Consider the following 14,273-nt stretch of genomic DNA (forward strand, 5'->3'; position numbering starts at 1 on the left):
GCTGCTGCAACTTCACCAACATTCAATCGGCTGTACAGGTGCTCTAGAAAGCTAAAGATAGCATCATTTGTGCTCACAGACTCACGAAAGCCAAACTGCTGAAGACTCAATAGGCCAAACTTATTTAAAAATGAAACCATCCTCACCTTAACGAGCCGTTCCACTATCTTGTCTAAAGAAGGCAATAACGCTATAGGTCTAAAGTTAGAAGGACAGTCGCGATCGCCACCCTTGTAAAGAGTATATAATCATTGCTCTTTTTAAGCACTCTGGGAAAACTCCAGTCATAAATGAAAAGTCAATTGACTCGGCCAAGACTTGCCAAGCAACAAGAGGTCAAGCAGAAGATATTCTAAGAGAAAGCCCATCCCAACCTGATGAACCCTTATTCTTAATAATATTAACCATTAACTGTATAAGGTCTTCCACACTTGTGGGGGCAAAAAAGAAAGATTCGGCTACTACCACATTGTTGAGGTAGCTCCTGGGATCTATTTTATGTGAGATATTGGCTACAAGGTTACTAGCAATATCACAGTAGAAGGAATTGAGGACATTGGAATCTAAGGTACTTGGAATAACCAAGACATTATTTTTGCCCCTTAGCGCATTTAGAATCTTCCAAGACTCTTTTGCTCTATTGAAGGAACTACATTTGAAAGTAGGTCTACTTAGCCATTTTGATTGAGTTTCTGTAAATCTTGCGGTATCTATTATAGGAAGTTAAAAATGTTGCAGTGTTCATAGCGTATTTCCTAATGTAAAAAAGGGAGCGCATATTTTTCCCACATACTCGTAAACCCTTAGTATGCCTAGGTTTTCTATTTCGTTTCCTAATATTGACAACAGGAAAAGCATTGTTAAAATTGTTTAATACTATTTGATAAAAGCTATGCAGTCACGAACTTATAAATATACCTGGACTACTAATGCATATGGCCACGATACCCAAAAATGACCACTGCATGGTGGCCGCCATTTTTATAAGGTTTGTGTCTTTTTGATGTTGGTCACTCTGAAAATTTTTAGTGCTGCCAACAAAAAATATATTAAATAACGGTAATCATGTTGACGACGCTGACGTTTGACGTGTGAGTATAGCGGATTTCCTAGTTTCTGGCAATTTGTAAACGACGCTTGGGTATATCGTCTGGAACAAGCGATGTATCTTTCTCCTTATTTAATACGTGAATAATGTATCACCATCTTAATTTAAAGGTATTTGGTTCAATTTCTCAAAACCGAAATATTGTGAATTGTCCGTCTGTGTTGTTTATAATAGAATCATATATTGAGTTGTTGATAGAATAATATATTTTTACTAGATAAACCGTTTATAATTACAAACCCTCATAAAATCATCTATATTAGTATTTATAAGATTCAAGATTATCAGAATGGTAAAACAAATATTTTGTGCATGCATCTATTCCAAGTTGATTGAAACTTTGTCTCATTTTAGGTAAGGATTACTTTCTTTCATAAATTTTAACGAAATTCTTAAAGAAGTACCAAAAAAATCACAGCTCTAACGCAACTATCTTAAATTCTTACCTATATGTAACTTTCTATTTTGTATTTTTGTAAACATCACCTCTCAAAAACTTTAATTGTTTTGTTTCCCTACAGTTGGCACAACTAAAATTTGTTAGAGTGACCAACATCGAAAGGACACAATCACGCAAAATGGCGGTCCCCTAGTAGTAGTCATTCACGTTTCATTGAATTGGCAGTCCAGGTATATTTATAAGTTCGTGTATGCAGTGGGTTAACAATAGTCAATACATTATTCCAACTTGACATATTGCAAAGCAAAGTGAATTTGCGGAAATTAGCTCTAGTATAAAGTCTACCGCGTCTAAACTTATTCTTATTAGCTGCACTATTAAGCTTTACTAATCCCACTATTGCCTTATGGTCAGATAAACCGGCATTGATTGTTGTACACTACACACTTACACACTTTGTTGACTGTTGTATCGCCAGTCAGAATCAACATCCCATTAACCGAAATTTCACTTAAGAGGATCTCAAACCTTTCTAAAAACAAATCTAAATTAGCAGATGGACATCGATACGATCCTAAAATATACAAATTCAACTTACTGCTAAATACAATAGAAAATTCGCACACCTTTTCAATCAATAGATGATCAAATCTGTCAATAGTAATAAACATAAACTTAGTTAAAAAAGCTTTCTCCAACATAATAAGAGTACCACAATTTGTATATTGCTTGCGTAAAAATTTGGAAATTAGTACATAACCAGGGATATCAATAGGCTCGATATATAATTATAACAAATTTAAATAAACAAACAGTGTTATTAGATTAGATATTAACAATGATACCAGCTGTTATTTATGGGTTTTATTTTAGAAAACAATTTTTTATTGGTAGGTTGTGTAGGGTAGGTAGAGGGGTAAGGATAGGGTTAATGAAAAATGTTTTTTTTTAAAGAAAATAACTGTCTGAGAAAAAAATACTTTTTAAAAAAAGTATAAATGATGAAAAGATCCATAATTTTTGTATATATATTTTTCGCACATAACCTTAAGGTTATAAGAGAAATGAATCTAAAGTGCAAAAGAAAACATTCTTAAATTTGTATTTTGTTTGCATTTGTATGTAGTGGAATCATTAGAAGAATTTTCAAGTATTTAATATTATCTACCTTTTCCAAAGAGCTATTATCAATTTTAATATTAAAATTCTCCATTATTACATTTTCTTGTTTAAATATCATCTTATATTTAGTTTCTACAAAATTTTATTAACCTTGCAAAATAAATTATAAAAAAATAAACAACCTGTGAAAAATCCTGTTCACATTATACACAAGTACAAAGGACCAAATGGTGTTTGCTAATGGGGTGCATTTCGGAAAAATAAAAGCAAATTTAATTCTTAACACTTTATTGAATGATATTATTAGTTAATATAATACATAGGTATATCGCTATATACTTTTTTTTGATAAAGACTAATGAATAAACTTTTTAAACAACCAGGAGAGAAGATATGGCTTTCGTTACTTATAATTATTATTGATAAGTTTTAAATTCATTAAAAGTTTCTTAAGAATAATATTTCTTCAATACTGAAGTACGTTTGTATCACATTACGTATGACAACTGTTATTTAATGTTTATTTACACTGAATCGGTTTTTTGTATATTACATGAAATTTGTTTAGGGCTGTTTATCGAAAAACCTGATATTTATTTCCAATATAATTACTTGACGATGCCGCACATTTCCGATACGCTTCCCTGTAATTATAATTTTGTGCCGACACAACATTAGTAAGTTTTAGATTATTATTATTTAGGATCATTTAGAATGTGGTTTTGACAAATCCATTTTTACTACTGTATATTAATTTTCATACATTTTTATAATACAAAAAGTTTTAATTTTCTAAATTTGTGTATGTGTGTGTGTGTGTGTGTGTGTGCGTATATATACAAAATTGACTAACTTCTATTATATTAACAATATATTTAGGACCTCTCGTTATTGTTTTCTGCATTCGGTGGGCAAATATACAGTCCGATTCAAAAATTGTGTTTTAAGTAAAATGTTCTGTATACTTTGAATTTGGGTGTACATAAAACACTAAATTGAGTTTTAAATTTTGAGTCGCACTATATATTACACAACCTATTTATATATTACTTTTATATAAAATTAAATTAACAATTAAATATTTTATAATATATGGCACGTAGTAATCAAAAAGATATGTCGATATGTTAAGAGTAAAAAATTTTTAAAAAATTAATCTTATCCGTTCTGACCAATATTTAGGTTGGCTCAAAACAAACCCAGAATTTTAAGTTTTATATTTTTTTTTTAATTTATTAACTAAATTTATCTTTTAATTAAATTGAATTTTACAGTGAACAAAATTCAATGCTCTAAAAATTCGGGATTTTTTGGACCACCCTATGCATTTGTATACTCCTTGGTCCCTTACCTAAATTAAAATAAATATGGTATTTTAATGGACGACTAAATTTAAGAGAACAAATTAATATATCACATAGAAAAAATACTTTCATACATTTTTCAACGCGAAATTACTATAAAACAATTAATCATAAATTCCTTGGCCATATGTTTACTCAGAAACGGTCGCATGTAACTTGAAAAGTGTTGGGAGGTAAGCTGTAGCTAAGGACATACTCGCATACGAAGCATTAAAGAAAAAAGGAGAAGATGACAACAAGTAAGAGAATACTAGAGAGAAAGATGATTAACAAGAAACAAATTATATAGCTCATCCCAAGCTCTTGAGGGCCTAGATTCAGCAGAAAAAAAATGGGTCCCCTATGAAAGGTATTTAACAGAAGAAGGTGACATCAAACAAGAATATATTAAAGAAGAATAAATATAGAATGTAAGGCAACTAACATAGAGTCCTAATCCAAGCAACACATCATATATTATTATCGTTAAATTAATTATTATTTAACGATTTTTTAGTCAATTTTTGGTTTTGGTATATTTACCAACCGTATATGGTCAAGATATATTTACTAAACTATAGAATATTCTGTTCAGAAAAGGGAGAAAATTATGACACATGGTTTATATATCTAGGCTTTAAACTCGATTACTACAACTCAATTATTCAATAAAATTCTTCTGAGAAATCACTGTCTTTCATCCATATTATGCAATACAATAACGCTATTTTTAGACCTAATATTTATATATAAAATTATATCAAATTTAGATAAACAGTGCTATTATATTAAATATTGCATATACAGGGTGTTTCGATGATCATGTTACAAACTTCTAGGGCAGATAGAAAACGTCAAAAGAACAACAAAAGTTCATATAAACATGGGTCCGGAAAAGCTTCCTCAGGGAGCTAGAGCTCTTTGAAAATAACCTTTAAAAACTAGTTTTTTTTTAATAGCTCCAGAACTACTTTAGCTACCGCAACCAATTTTGAGAGGTAAATTATTGTTAGTACGTTTATTCTTTTGACCCTACTAAATAAAAAAAATATTTACCAGGGGCTTCAGAATCAGGGGGGTATTTGGTAAATTTAGGCTCATTTCTTTAAGACTTTATTTTCTGCCCGTTTGGGCATTAGATTATGATGTTCCTATGCTTTTTACATAAAAAAGGTGCTCTTAGTAAAAGTCGGTAAATATCACTGTTTTTGTGGAAATTGACTTAAACCAAACTAAGATACAGCACCTGAATTAATTATTTTAATAATATTGATAATGCTAATTATTCATTGCCGCTGTCAGTATTTTTTACATGATATTAATTTCCTTTTTATTACGATTAAGTAATGGAAGATTACACTTTTGCTGAATACGCCGATATGCTTTTAATTTATGGGGAAGTTCGATGTAATGGTAGAACTGCTTCTCGACTATATGAAGAGCGGTTTCCCGAAAGGCGAATCCCAGCTCACACACTTTTTGAAAGGGTCAATCAACGGCTCAGGGAGACTGGCTCCGTTAAAATAAAACGCCAAGATAATGGCGCGCAAAGTAACATCCGAATCCCGGATTTTGAGGAAGAAGTGCTTCAGCGATTTGAAGATAACCCATCAGTAAGTACTCGAGCAGTAGCTGATGCGATGCATGTAAATCATGTTAGGGTATGGAACGTTGTTAAGGAACAGCTTCTTCGGCCCTACCACCTGCAAAAGGTGCAATCATTAGGACCCAATGATTTTATGCCTCGCGTGAATTTTTGCCAGTGGTTTCTTGACCGGTGTACAGAAGAACCTCAATTTTCAAAATATGTCCTTTTTACTGATGAGGCTTTATTTACAAAAGAAGGCATTTTTAATTCGAAAAATAGTGTGAAGTGAGGAAAACCTTTATGGTATTCATTTTAGGAGCTATCAACATAAGTTTACGGTCAATATGTGGGCCGGCATTGTTGGAGAACGCTTAATTGGTCCAATTATGTTGCCTCCTCGTTTAACGGAAAATATTTATTTAAATTTTTTAAGAAATGTACTGCCAGAACTGTTGGATGATCTGCCCCTAAATATACGACAGAACTTATGGCTACAACACGATGAAGCGCCAGCTCATTTTTCATTTATTTGATTTGACACCCTTAGATTTTTTTCTTTGGGAGCATATGAAAAGTCTCGTATATGAAACTCCAGTCAAGACCTGGTGGCCAGAATTTCCGCAGCTGCTGAAGTAATCCAAACCACGCCTGATATTTTTAACCACGTCAACCTTAATATGGTGCGTAGATACAATAAATGTATCGATCGTGGCGGCCGGTATTTTGAGCAATTAATATTTTAAGTTTATTTTTGTAATACCAATCTTTAATAAAATTTGTTTACGTTTCTAAAATTGTTAATTTGTTGGGTTTTTATTACACTTAAAATCATTTAAACATTTTATGCCTCAAGGTAATTAAAGTGACAGTTAATTAATTTGAGTACCAATTTAATAAAGTGGTTACTTTAACTTTTTTAAACATTTATTTTTTATTTACGCCAGATTTTTTTTAATTGTTTGCTAATAATAATAGGCAATTCATTTTTGAATCCTATAACTTGCTTTTTGTCAATTTTCACAAAAACGGTGATATTTACCATTTACCGACTTTTACTAAGAGCACCTTTTTTATGTAAAAAGCATAAGAACATGGGCCTAAATTTACCAAATACCCCCCTAATTCTGAAGCCCCTGGTAAATATTTTATTTATTTAGTAGGTACAAAAGAATAAACGTACTAACAATAATTTACCTCCCAAAATTGTTTGCGGTAGCTAAAGTAGTTTCGGAGCTATTAAAAAAAAACTAGTTTTTAAAGGTTATTTTCAAAGAGCTCTAGCTCCCTGAGGAAGCTTTTCCAGACCCATGTTTATATAAACTTTTGTTTTTCTTTTGACGTTTTCTATCTGTCCTAGAAGTTTGTAACATGATCAACGGAACATCCTGTATATTTTTTGCAAAAACACTGTTTTTCATTAGCACAACCCTTATCCGATAATTATAGTTGAATTTCAACCAAAAATGTATACCTGATGTGAACAAAAGATAAACGTTTATTTCGTGCTAACTATCGTGTGTTGCTTGGAAAATATGTTGAGATTACTGTTCCAAGAATTTGGTGTTCTTGTTTTATGCCTCAGCTTGCTTCGTTAGCAAATATCTCAATAACAGTGTAGGATTTATGATGAAAAGTGTAGGAAGTTAAGTTGTTGCCAAGAAACTTCTCCTTTATAGAAATTATATAAGCTTTATTACCACATTTCTGCTTGAAAGAAAATTGTTAATTTATTCCAGTTAATTGAGGAGTAAACGGTTTAGTAAAAATCGCCTTTTGAATCCCTTCATTTTAATAAAATCTAATATTTTTTTTTTGTTTTAAATGTTAAGTTGGAATTTTTTGAATAATTTAATTAAGGGAATTTTAGCTGTGAAGATTTCGTGATTTTTAAGAAAATTATGGACAAAATGGAAAAATCTCTTTTACTATTAAATTGCTTGGAAAAAATAGGCTGAAAATAAGTACCATTTTGATAATTTTTTCTTGATTTTTAAGAAACTTTTTTCCATTTAACGCAAAAACTATTCGGTTTATGAAAAATTTTATTCATGCATTTTTTATTTGTGATAAAAAATTCTTTCTTATGAGCCATGGTTCATGAAAATCGGTTGGAAAATAAGGAAATTATGATGCATTTTGACTTTTTTATTTTGCCCTAGAAACATTTTTGCAAATTTTTTTCCACATAATAAAAACTTTTTTATATCTCAAAAAGTTGCTATAATTTTTTTGAAAAATCTTGATTATTCTTGTAGGGTACATTTAAGCGCACATTCTGATCTTAGTTTTATATACAGGGTGTCCCATTAGTGCGATAACGGACGATAGCTCCTTATACAGTGATACAAAAAAAATTTTTTTATAAAAAGTTACTTTACTGTCTAAGGTGCATAACATAAAAATATGTTTGCATATACAGGGTGATTCATAAATGTGATATGATACACAATTTTTTTAATTTAAACGAAACACCCTATATTTTATTGCATTTTTGGATTGCTTTAAAAATTCTGCATACCTTTTATAAGACGATGCTTACTACACCAAAAAACTTACCCGTTTGTGAGATATTTAATATTTTATTAAAAAATCAACGTTTGCACGTCTTCACAAAAACACAAATAATTCACTCATTTGGGATCCTACAAGCCAAATCTTTTGTAGGTTGTTAGTGCATACTTACACTTACTTTATGGTCCTATGAGAATTTGATAATATTCTACAGGGTGTTCGCAATACTCTATCCAAAACCAAAAAATTTAAACAACCATATCTTATTTGTTTCAAATGGAATGAGCTATATTTTTTTATCTTAAAATGTTCACAATGTGTCTCTACCTATCTGTAATAGTTATCGAGTTTTTTTACACTTTTTCCTAATTTCGCCCTTAAAATCCATAATAGTCGCGTTTTAATTTAAAAGAAGTTTGCTTAGTTGGCCAAGGAAATAACAATTGCACAAAAATCAAGCAACTACTTTGACAGAAGATTTAGTGTTTTCAGTTTATCACTAAACATTTTTGCATTAAAAATGAAATTTTCGAAAGAGGATATGGTGAAAATGATTTACTGTTTGGGTGCAAGTGAGAAAAATTGTTTACTAGCAAGCAGAGTTTATGCACAGAGATATCCGGATGCGGAACGACATCCAAATCAATTGGCATTTGAAAGACTAAAGAAAAGATTTGAAAGAACTGGAAATTTAAATTATGAAATGTCACAAAGACAAAAAACAGGGGCAAATCCACAAAATGAAATGCTTGTTATGCAAGCCCTAGTAGAAAATCCGCATGTCTTTTGTAGGCAAATTGAAAGGCAGTTGGACATTAAAAAATCCACTATTAATAGAATCACCTGGAAACATACATTTCATCCATATCACGTACAGCTTGTACAAGAATTAAGCGATCAAGATTTTGCTAATCGCCGAAACTTTTGCCGCTGGGCTTTGCATCAAATCCAACTGCAACAGGACTTTTTTGACTTTGTGTTATTCACTGATGAAGCGACATTCCATAAAAATTAATTTGTAAACCGACACCACTTCCATTATTACAGCGATGTAAATCCAAGGCATGTGATACCACTAGATCATCAACATAGATGGTCACTTAATGTATAGGCTGGTATCATTGGGACAAAGCTTCTTGGACCATATTTCTTTGATGGGGTTTTGGGATTTCATGTCATATCACACTTATGAATCACCCTGTATATGCAAAAATATTTTTATGTTATGCACCTTAGACAGTAAAGTAACTTTGTATAAAAAAATTTTTTTTGTATGACTGTATAAGGAGCTATCGTCCGTTATCGCACTAATGGAAAAATATTGAGTTATTAAATAATTTTATAAATACATTTTTATTTTAGTTAAAAACAATTTTTTATGAGCCATATTTTATGGAAATCGGCGAAAAAATAAGAAAATTATGAGAAATTTTCATTTTTATATGAATAAATTTATCCAAAAAAAATGAAGTAAAAACTAATGGATTTATAAGACTTTTTGTAAATACATTTTTAGTTTGCGATTAAAAATGCGTTAATATGAGCCATATGTTATGAAAATCATTTATTATCATAAGATATCAGAATTCCCGCTGATATTAATTCAGAACATCATTAAGTCCACATAAAATGGGACCGGGTATTTTTTTGTCGCCAAATTTGAAGAATTTAAAACCAAAATGTAATTACATGATTTTTATTTTTTAACGAACATTATTTTTGGTCATAACTTGGAAACCACTGGAAATATTTTCATAATTTTTTCAGGACGAAATAGTGGGATTTTTGGTGAAGAATTTGAATGTAATAACATCATTCTAAATTTAAGATTTTAATAGAAAGGGCATTTTTGGATGAACCGCTTTTTTTTGCTCATTTTTTTACAAATTTTCGATTTAATTGCGAATATGTCTATGAAATATGTGGAGTATTCTTAATAAAATTAAACACAAAAAAGAGCATTTATTTTTGAACAATTTTATATGTCAAGTATTTTAAAAACGTTTTAAGTTAAATGCGATTTTATCATATATACATCATTCAAGAAGTCAACAAATTTAAAGCTTTTGAAATGAAATTGTAATGTTATAAATTTTGTTACTTAATGGTCATGTTTGGTCATAACTTGGGAAGTGCTAAAAATATATTCATAATTTTTTCGCAAAAAAATAGTAGGATTTCTGGGGATAAATTTGTGGGTAGAAATATCACTCTGAATTAAAAATTTGGATAGATAAAACCATTTTTAATTGCACCACGTTTTTTGCTTCTTACACAAAAAAAGTCCAATCATTTTCGTATAATTTTATATATAACAGCTTTTTATACCTCGAAAACTTTCTGAGTTTTTTGGCATTTGAGGCAATGACATTCAAGGTCCAAGAGCCACCAAATTTGTAGATTTTAAAACCAAATTTTAATTTTATGATTTTAACATTTTTGGTAATATCTTGGGAATCACTGGAAATATTTTCATAATTTTTTTACGACAAAATAGTAGAATAATAAATTTTATATAACAGATTTAATAGTGAGAGCCATTTTGGTTTTTAAGACGATTAAAAAGAAACTTAAATCTGAATTTATTTTTTTTTGGGAAACAAGTGACACTATCTTAATCAAATCAAGTACTTTTAATAATAAATTAAATATTTTTAAAATATTATTTAAGGTCCCATGATAGTTTAAGTACTAAACTTGCACTTTTTCTTTAAAATCTACACTCTTTAGCGACCAAACTAAGCAACATTGTTATAGCCTCCTCAGACTTAATTTTTTTTTCATAAATAAATAATATAATCATCATAAATGATACATAGCCAAATATGCGCACACATTTTTATTTCGCCGACGCACGCTGTAGTGGTGAGGTTAGGTTAGTGTATTGTTTACATTTGCAAGTGCACGTTGCATCATTATGCCTCTTGACCAAAATAAGAGTAAGTAATATTGTTCTTGCTTTTTTATTGTTATATATTAACGGCAGGTAGCACATAGAACGTGTGTAATAAAAAAATTCTCTCTTAGTAATCTAATCGTGCCGCAAATGGTAGACTTAGTAAAGGTATCACCAGTGATATCTTGGGTCTCTAAGACTACAAAAATAAATGAATTGTTAGGAATTTGTGTGTTAAATATAAAATCATATTTTGGGTTTTTTTAATTATTTGCCTTGTTGAACATCATTATTTCGTCACTCGTCTAGGAAATAATTTTTAGGGGCCTTAACTAGCTTCGAGCTAGAAGAATTAGTTCTTAATCTGGACCTAGACCAATCAGATATCGGCGATTTATCATCGGAGAGTGGAGATGAAGTAGATGTGGACTTGGATTTGGTTAATATTAACCTTGATCATCAGGATGGATTAGAAAGTATAGAGGATATGGAGATGGCAGAAAATATGAGTGATTCTTCGGATGATGAGCCTTTTGCCCATTATTTACTAAGCTATGAAAAAACTTGGTCCCGTGTCCGGGAATTTGAACCATTCCAGTTTAACTTTAAGGGAGGCGTCGATTTATTAGATAGGGTCATTGGAAAGTATGCAATGCGTGGACGTACCAAAAAGTGGAGAGTACGTACAATTTATCATTTTTTGGATTTTGCCGTAGCTGCGTCTTGGCTGGAATACCGACAAAATGCTATTGCAGAAGGCTTGCGGAGAAAAGAAATCTTAGATTACCTTGACTTCAAATTATCAATTGCCAAAACTCTCGTTTACACTGAAATTCCGCAAGCAGATTGCGAGCAAAGTGATTCTGATGAAGAGCAGGTAACGCCCCGAAAACAAAGGAAAATTCAGCCTATTTCAGGTAGAAGAGAGAGGAAGCAGGGAAACATCACCTCATCTACCAGTATTTACCAAACACGACCAGAAATCCAGATCAAAATGTTGATATTCGAAATGTGGTAAATTGACATTGGCTAAGTGTGCCTCATGTGACGTATATCTTTGCTGCTCCGTTGAACGAAACTGTTTTGCTCTTTTTCACCAATAAAGTTTTTTTTTTGAAACTTATTTCGTATTTATTTAAACCCAAGGTATCAAATATAATACTTTACTTTTTACAGTAAAAAACAAAAAAAAAATTTTCTTTTTTGATATTTTGTTGTTTTTTGGGCCCAACACTTTACAAAAAAGTACGTGTTATAAAAAGATATGTTTTCATTTCACCTTGGGTCTAAGGAGGATATGCAAATTGCCCTAAATTGTTCCATTTTAACCCAAGGAATTTGTGGTTAAGTATTCTACATTCATTTCGCGGATATCCTGTACATATAGGATTAACCAAATACGAGGTATGTAAAATAAGAATTTTCTGAAAATTATATACATTTTTCTTAAACTCGTTTTTAGTCCAAATTTGTTAATTGTGATTTTAAAATATTTGGTCAAAAATTAATTTGTTAATAAATCATGAGATATTTTGTTATTTTACCATTTATAATAATTGACTTTAATTTAGTTTTGATATCTGCAATTCAAATGACGCACCTCGACTATTTGGATTATTTTATAAAATTCATAAATTAAATTCTAGAAAACATCTAATTAAAAAACAGGTATAACTAGTTTAAAAATAGATATTTAGGGGTTATTAACATAGAGTAAATAATTCAGAAATAAAATAGTATGCACACAAAAGCAACTTAATCATAAACCAATAAATTAAGTAATTCTATTCGTCAAAAATTTTTCACTCTATTTTAATGATACCCTACATACTATTTTTGCTTATAAATATTTAATATATAATTAACATTGACTAGAACTTTGAGAATAATAATAGTAATAATAGAAAAGTTACACTACAATATAAGACTAATAATTAACTTTACCTTATAATTGAATAGCTTTAAATGTCAAGATTTATTTAATTTTTATTCTACAGAAAGGAATTTCCGCTTTGTACAAGTTCATCGTTGTCTAATAATGCAGCTGAATATAATAAAACAGATTTGGCTAATAGTTAAAGTAAATTGGTTCGAAAGACATAAATCGGAGCCTAAAGTTTAAGCAAATTAGAGACGCGAAGAAGTTTCCCCCGGGTCGATATCGATAGAAACGAAAACTTAATTTGCATATACGCTAAGTATGTGCATAATTTAACGACAGCACCCCGAAACTTTACAAATATTTATTTAAGCCTTTATAAGTTGTTTGAGGGCCGTTTGCTATGCTAAACAGTTTGCATATCTTAGAATAAAAGGGTTGCTTACTAGACAAAATTTTAAATAATAATCGCATCATGATATACCAACCGTAAAACATATCACAAAGAAGTCGTACTATAATAAACAATATAACAAAATAAAGGTAAGTACACTATGGCTTCTCCCTTCCTTGATAACTGTCAAAAAATCTAACATACCTTACGTCATAAGTGTAAAAAAGTTAAACGAAGATATTTATTATATAAATTAAACGCAACTTTCTTGCTGACATCCCATCAGGGGCGTCCTCACAGTAACGACTTCTCTGTGGTACATCCCTTTTGTGATGGGAAATATCGCCGTCACTGGAGAGATGATCGGTGATGTTCGACTGTTTGGAACAGGTGGAGGGGGTCTACGACCATGGTCGATTTGAGTGTAGATCGTCGAATCTTTCTCACCTTTTCGCAAAGTCGCGTATTGCTGAGCGGGGTTGTTGTACGCAGGTTGTGCGCTATTTTTAATCGGGTCCAACGAGTTCGGTCTAGTCAGTTGTAGTTCAGCATAAACTACTTCGTCACTCGGTGGCTGTAAAAAAAAGTTTTTATTGATTAGCAGTGTTTAATGCTTTATTTGCTTGTACATTGTTAAGTAAACTAAAATCATCAGATATTGAGATGAGAGATGTATCGTCCGCAAACATATAGGTTTTACAGCCGGGTAGATTAAATGGTAGGTCATTAGCAAAACTAATAAAGAACATTGACCCAAGTATGGATCTCTAAGGAATACCATATTGCACCCGCCTAGTGCCTGATTTTTTATTGTTTAGGTTAATAAATTAGGCCCAGTTTGACAGATATGATTTATTTCAGTAATAGAGTCGCCTTAGTTATATGGTGGCTTTCCAATTTCTTTATTAATATACAGGGTGTTTCAAAATTCACTACATATATTTTAAGGCCGTATTCCTGAGGTCAAAATAAGACTTTTTTTTCCTATAAACATGGCTCCTAAAATGCACCCCCTTCAACCTACAGCCATCG

The 14,273-nt window shown here is 30.9% G+C and overlaps 1 protein-coding gene across 3 annotated transcripts in view; it reads right to left on the bottom strand.

Moving 5' to 3' along the window:
- Positions 1-12,766: 12,766 nt before the first annotated feature.
- Positions 12,767-14,273, bottom strand: part of LOC126739895 (synaptogenesis protein syg-2) — a 478,733-nt gene continuing 477,226 nt past the window's right edge. For all 3 annotated transcript variants that reach the window (XM_050445716.1, XM_050445717.1, XM_050445718.1), the window contains one exon: positions 12,767-13,815. In XM_050445716.1, coding sequence (XP_050301673.1) covers positions 13,495-13,815 — 321 coding nt within the window. In that variant the 3' untranslated portion in view covers positions 12,767-13,494. The remainder of the gene's footprint in view (positions 13,816-14,273) is intronic.

The sequence above is a fragment of the Anthonomus grandis genome, chromosome 8 (genome assembly GCF_022605725.1).
Source record: "Anthonomus grandis grandis chromosome 8, icAntGran1.3, whole genome shotgun sequence".
Lineage (NCBI taxonomy): Eukaryota > Metazoa > Arthropoda > Insecta > Coleoptera > Curculionidae > Anthonomus > Anthonomus grandis.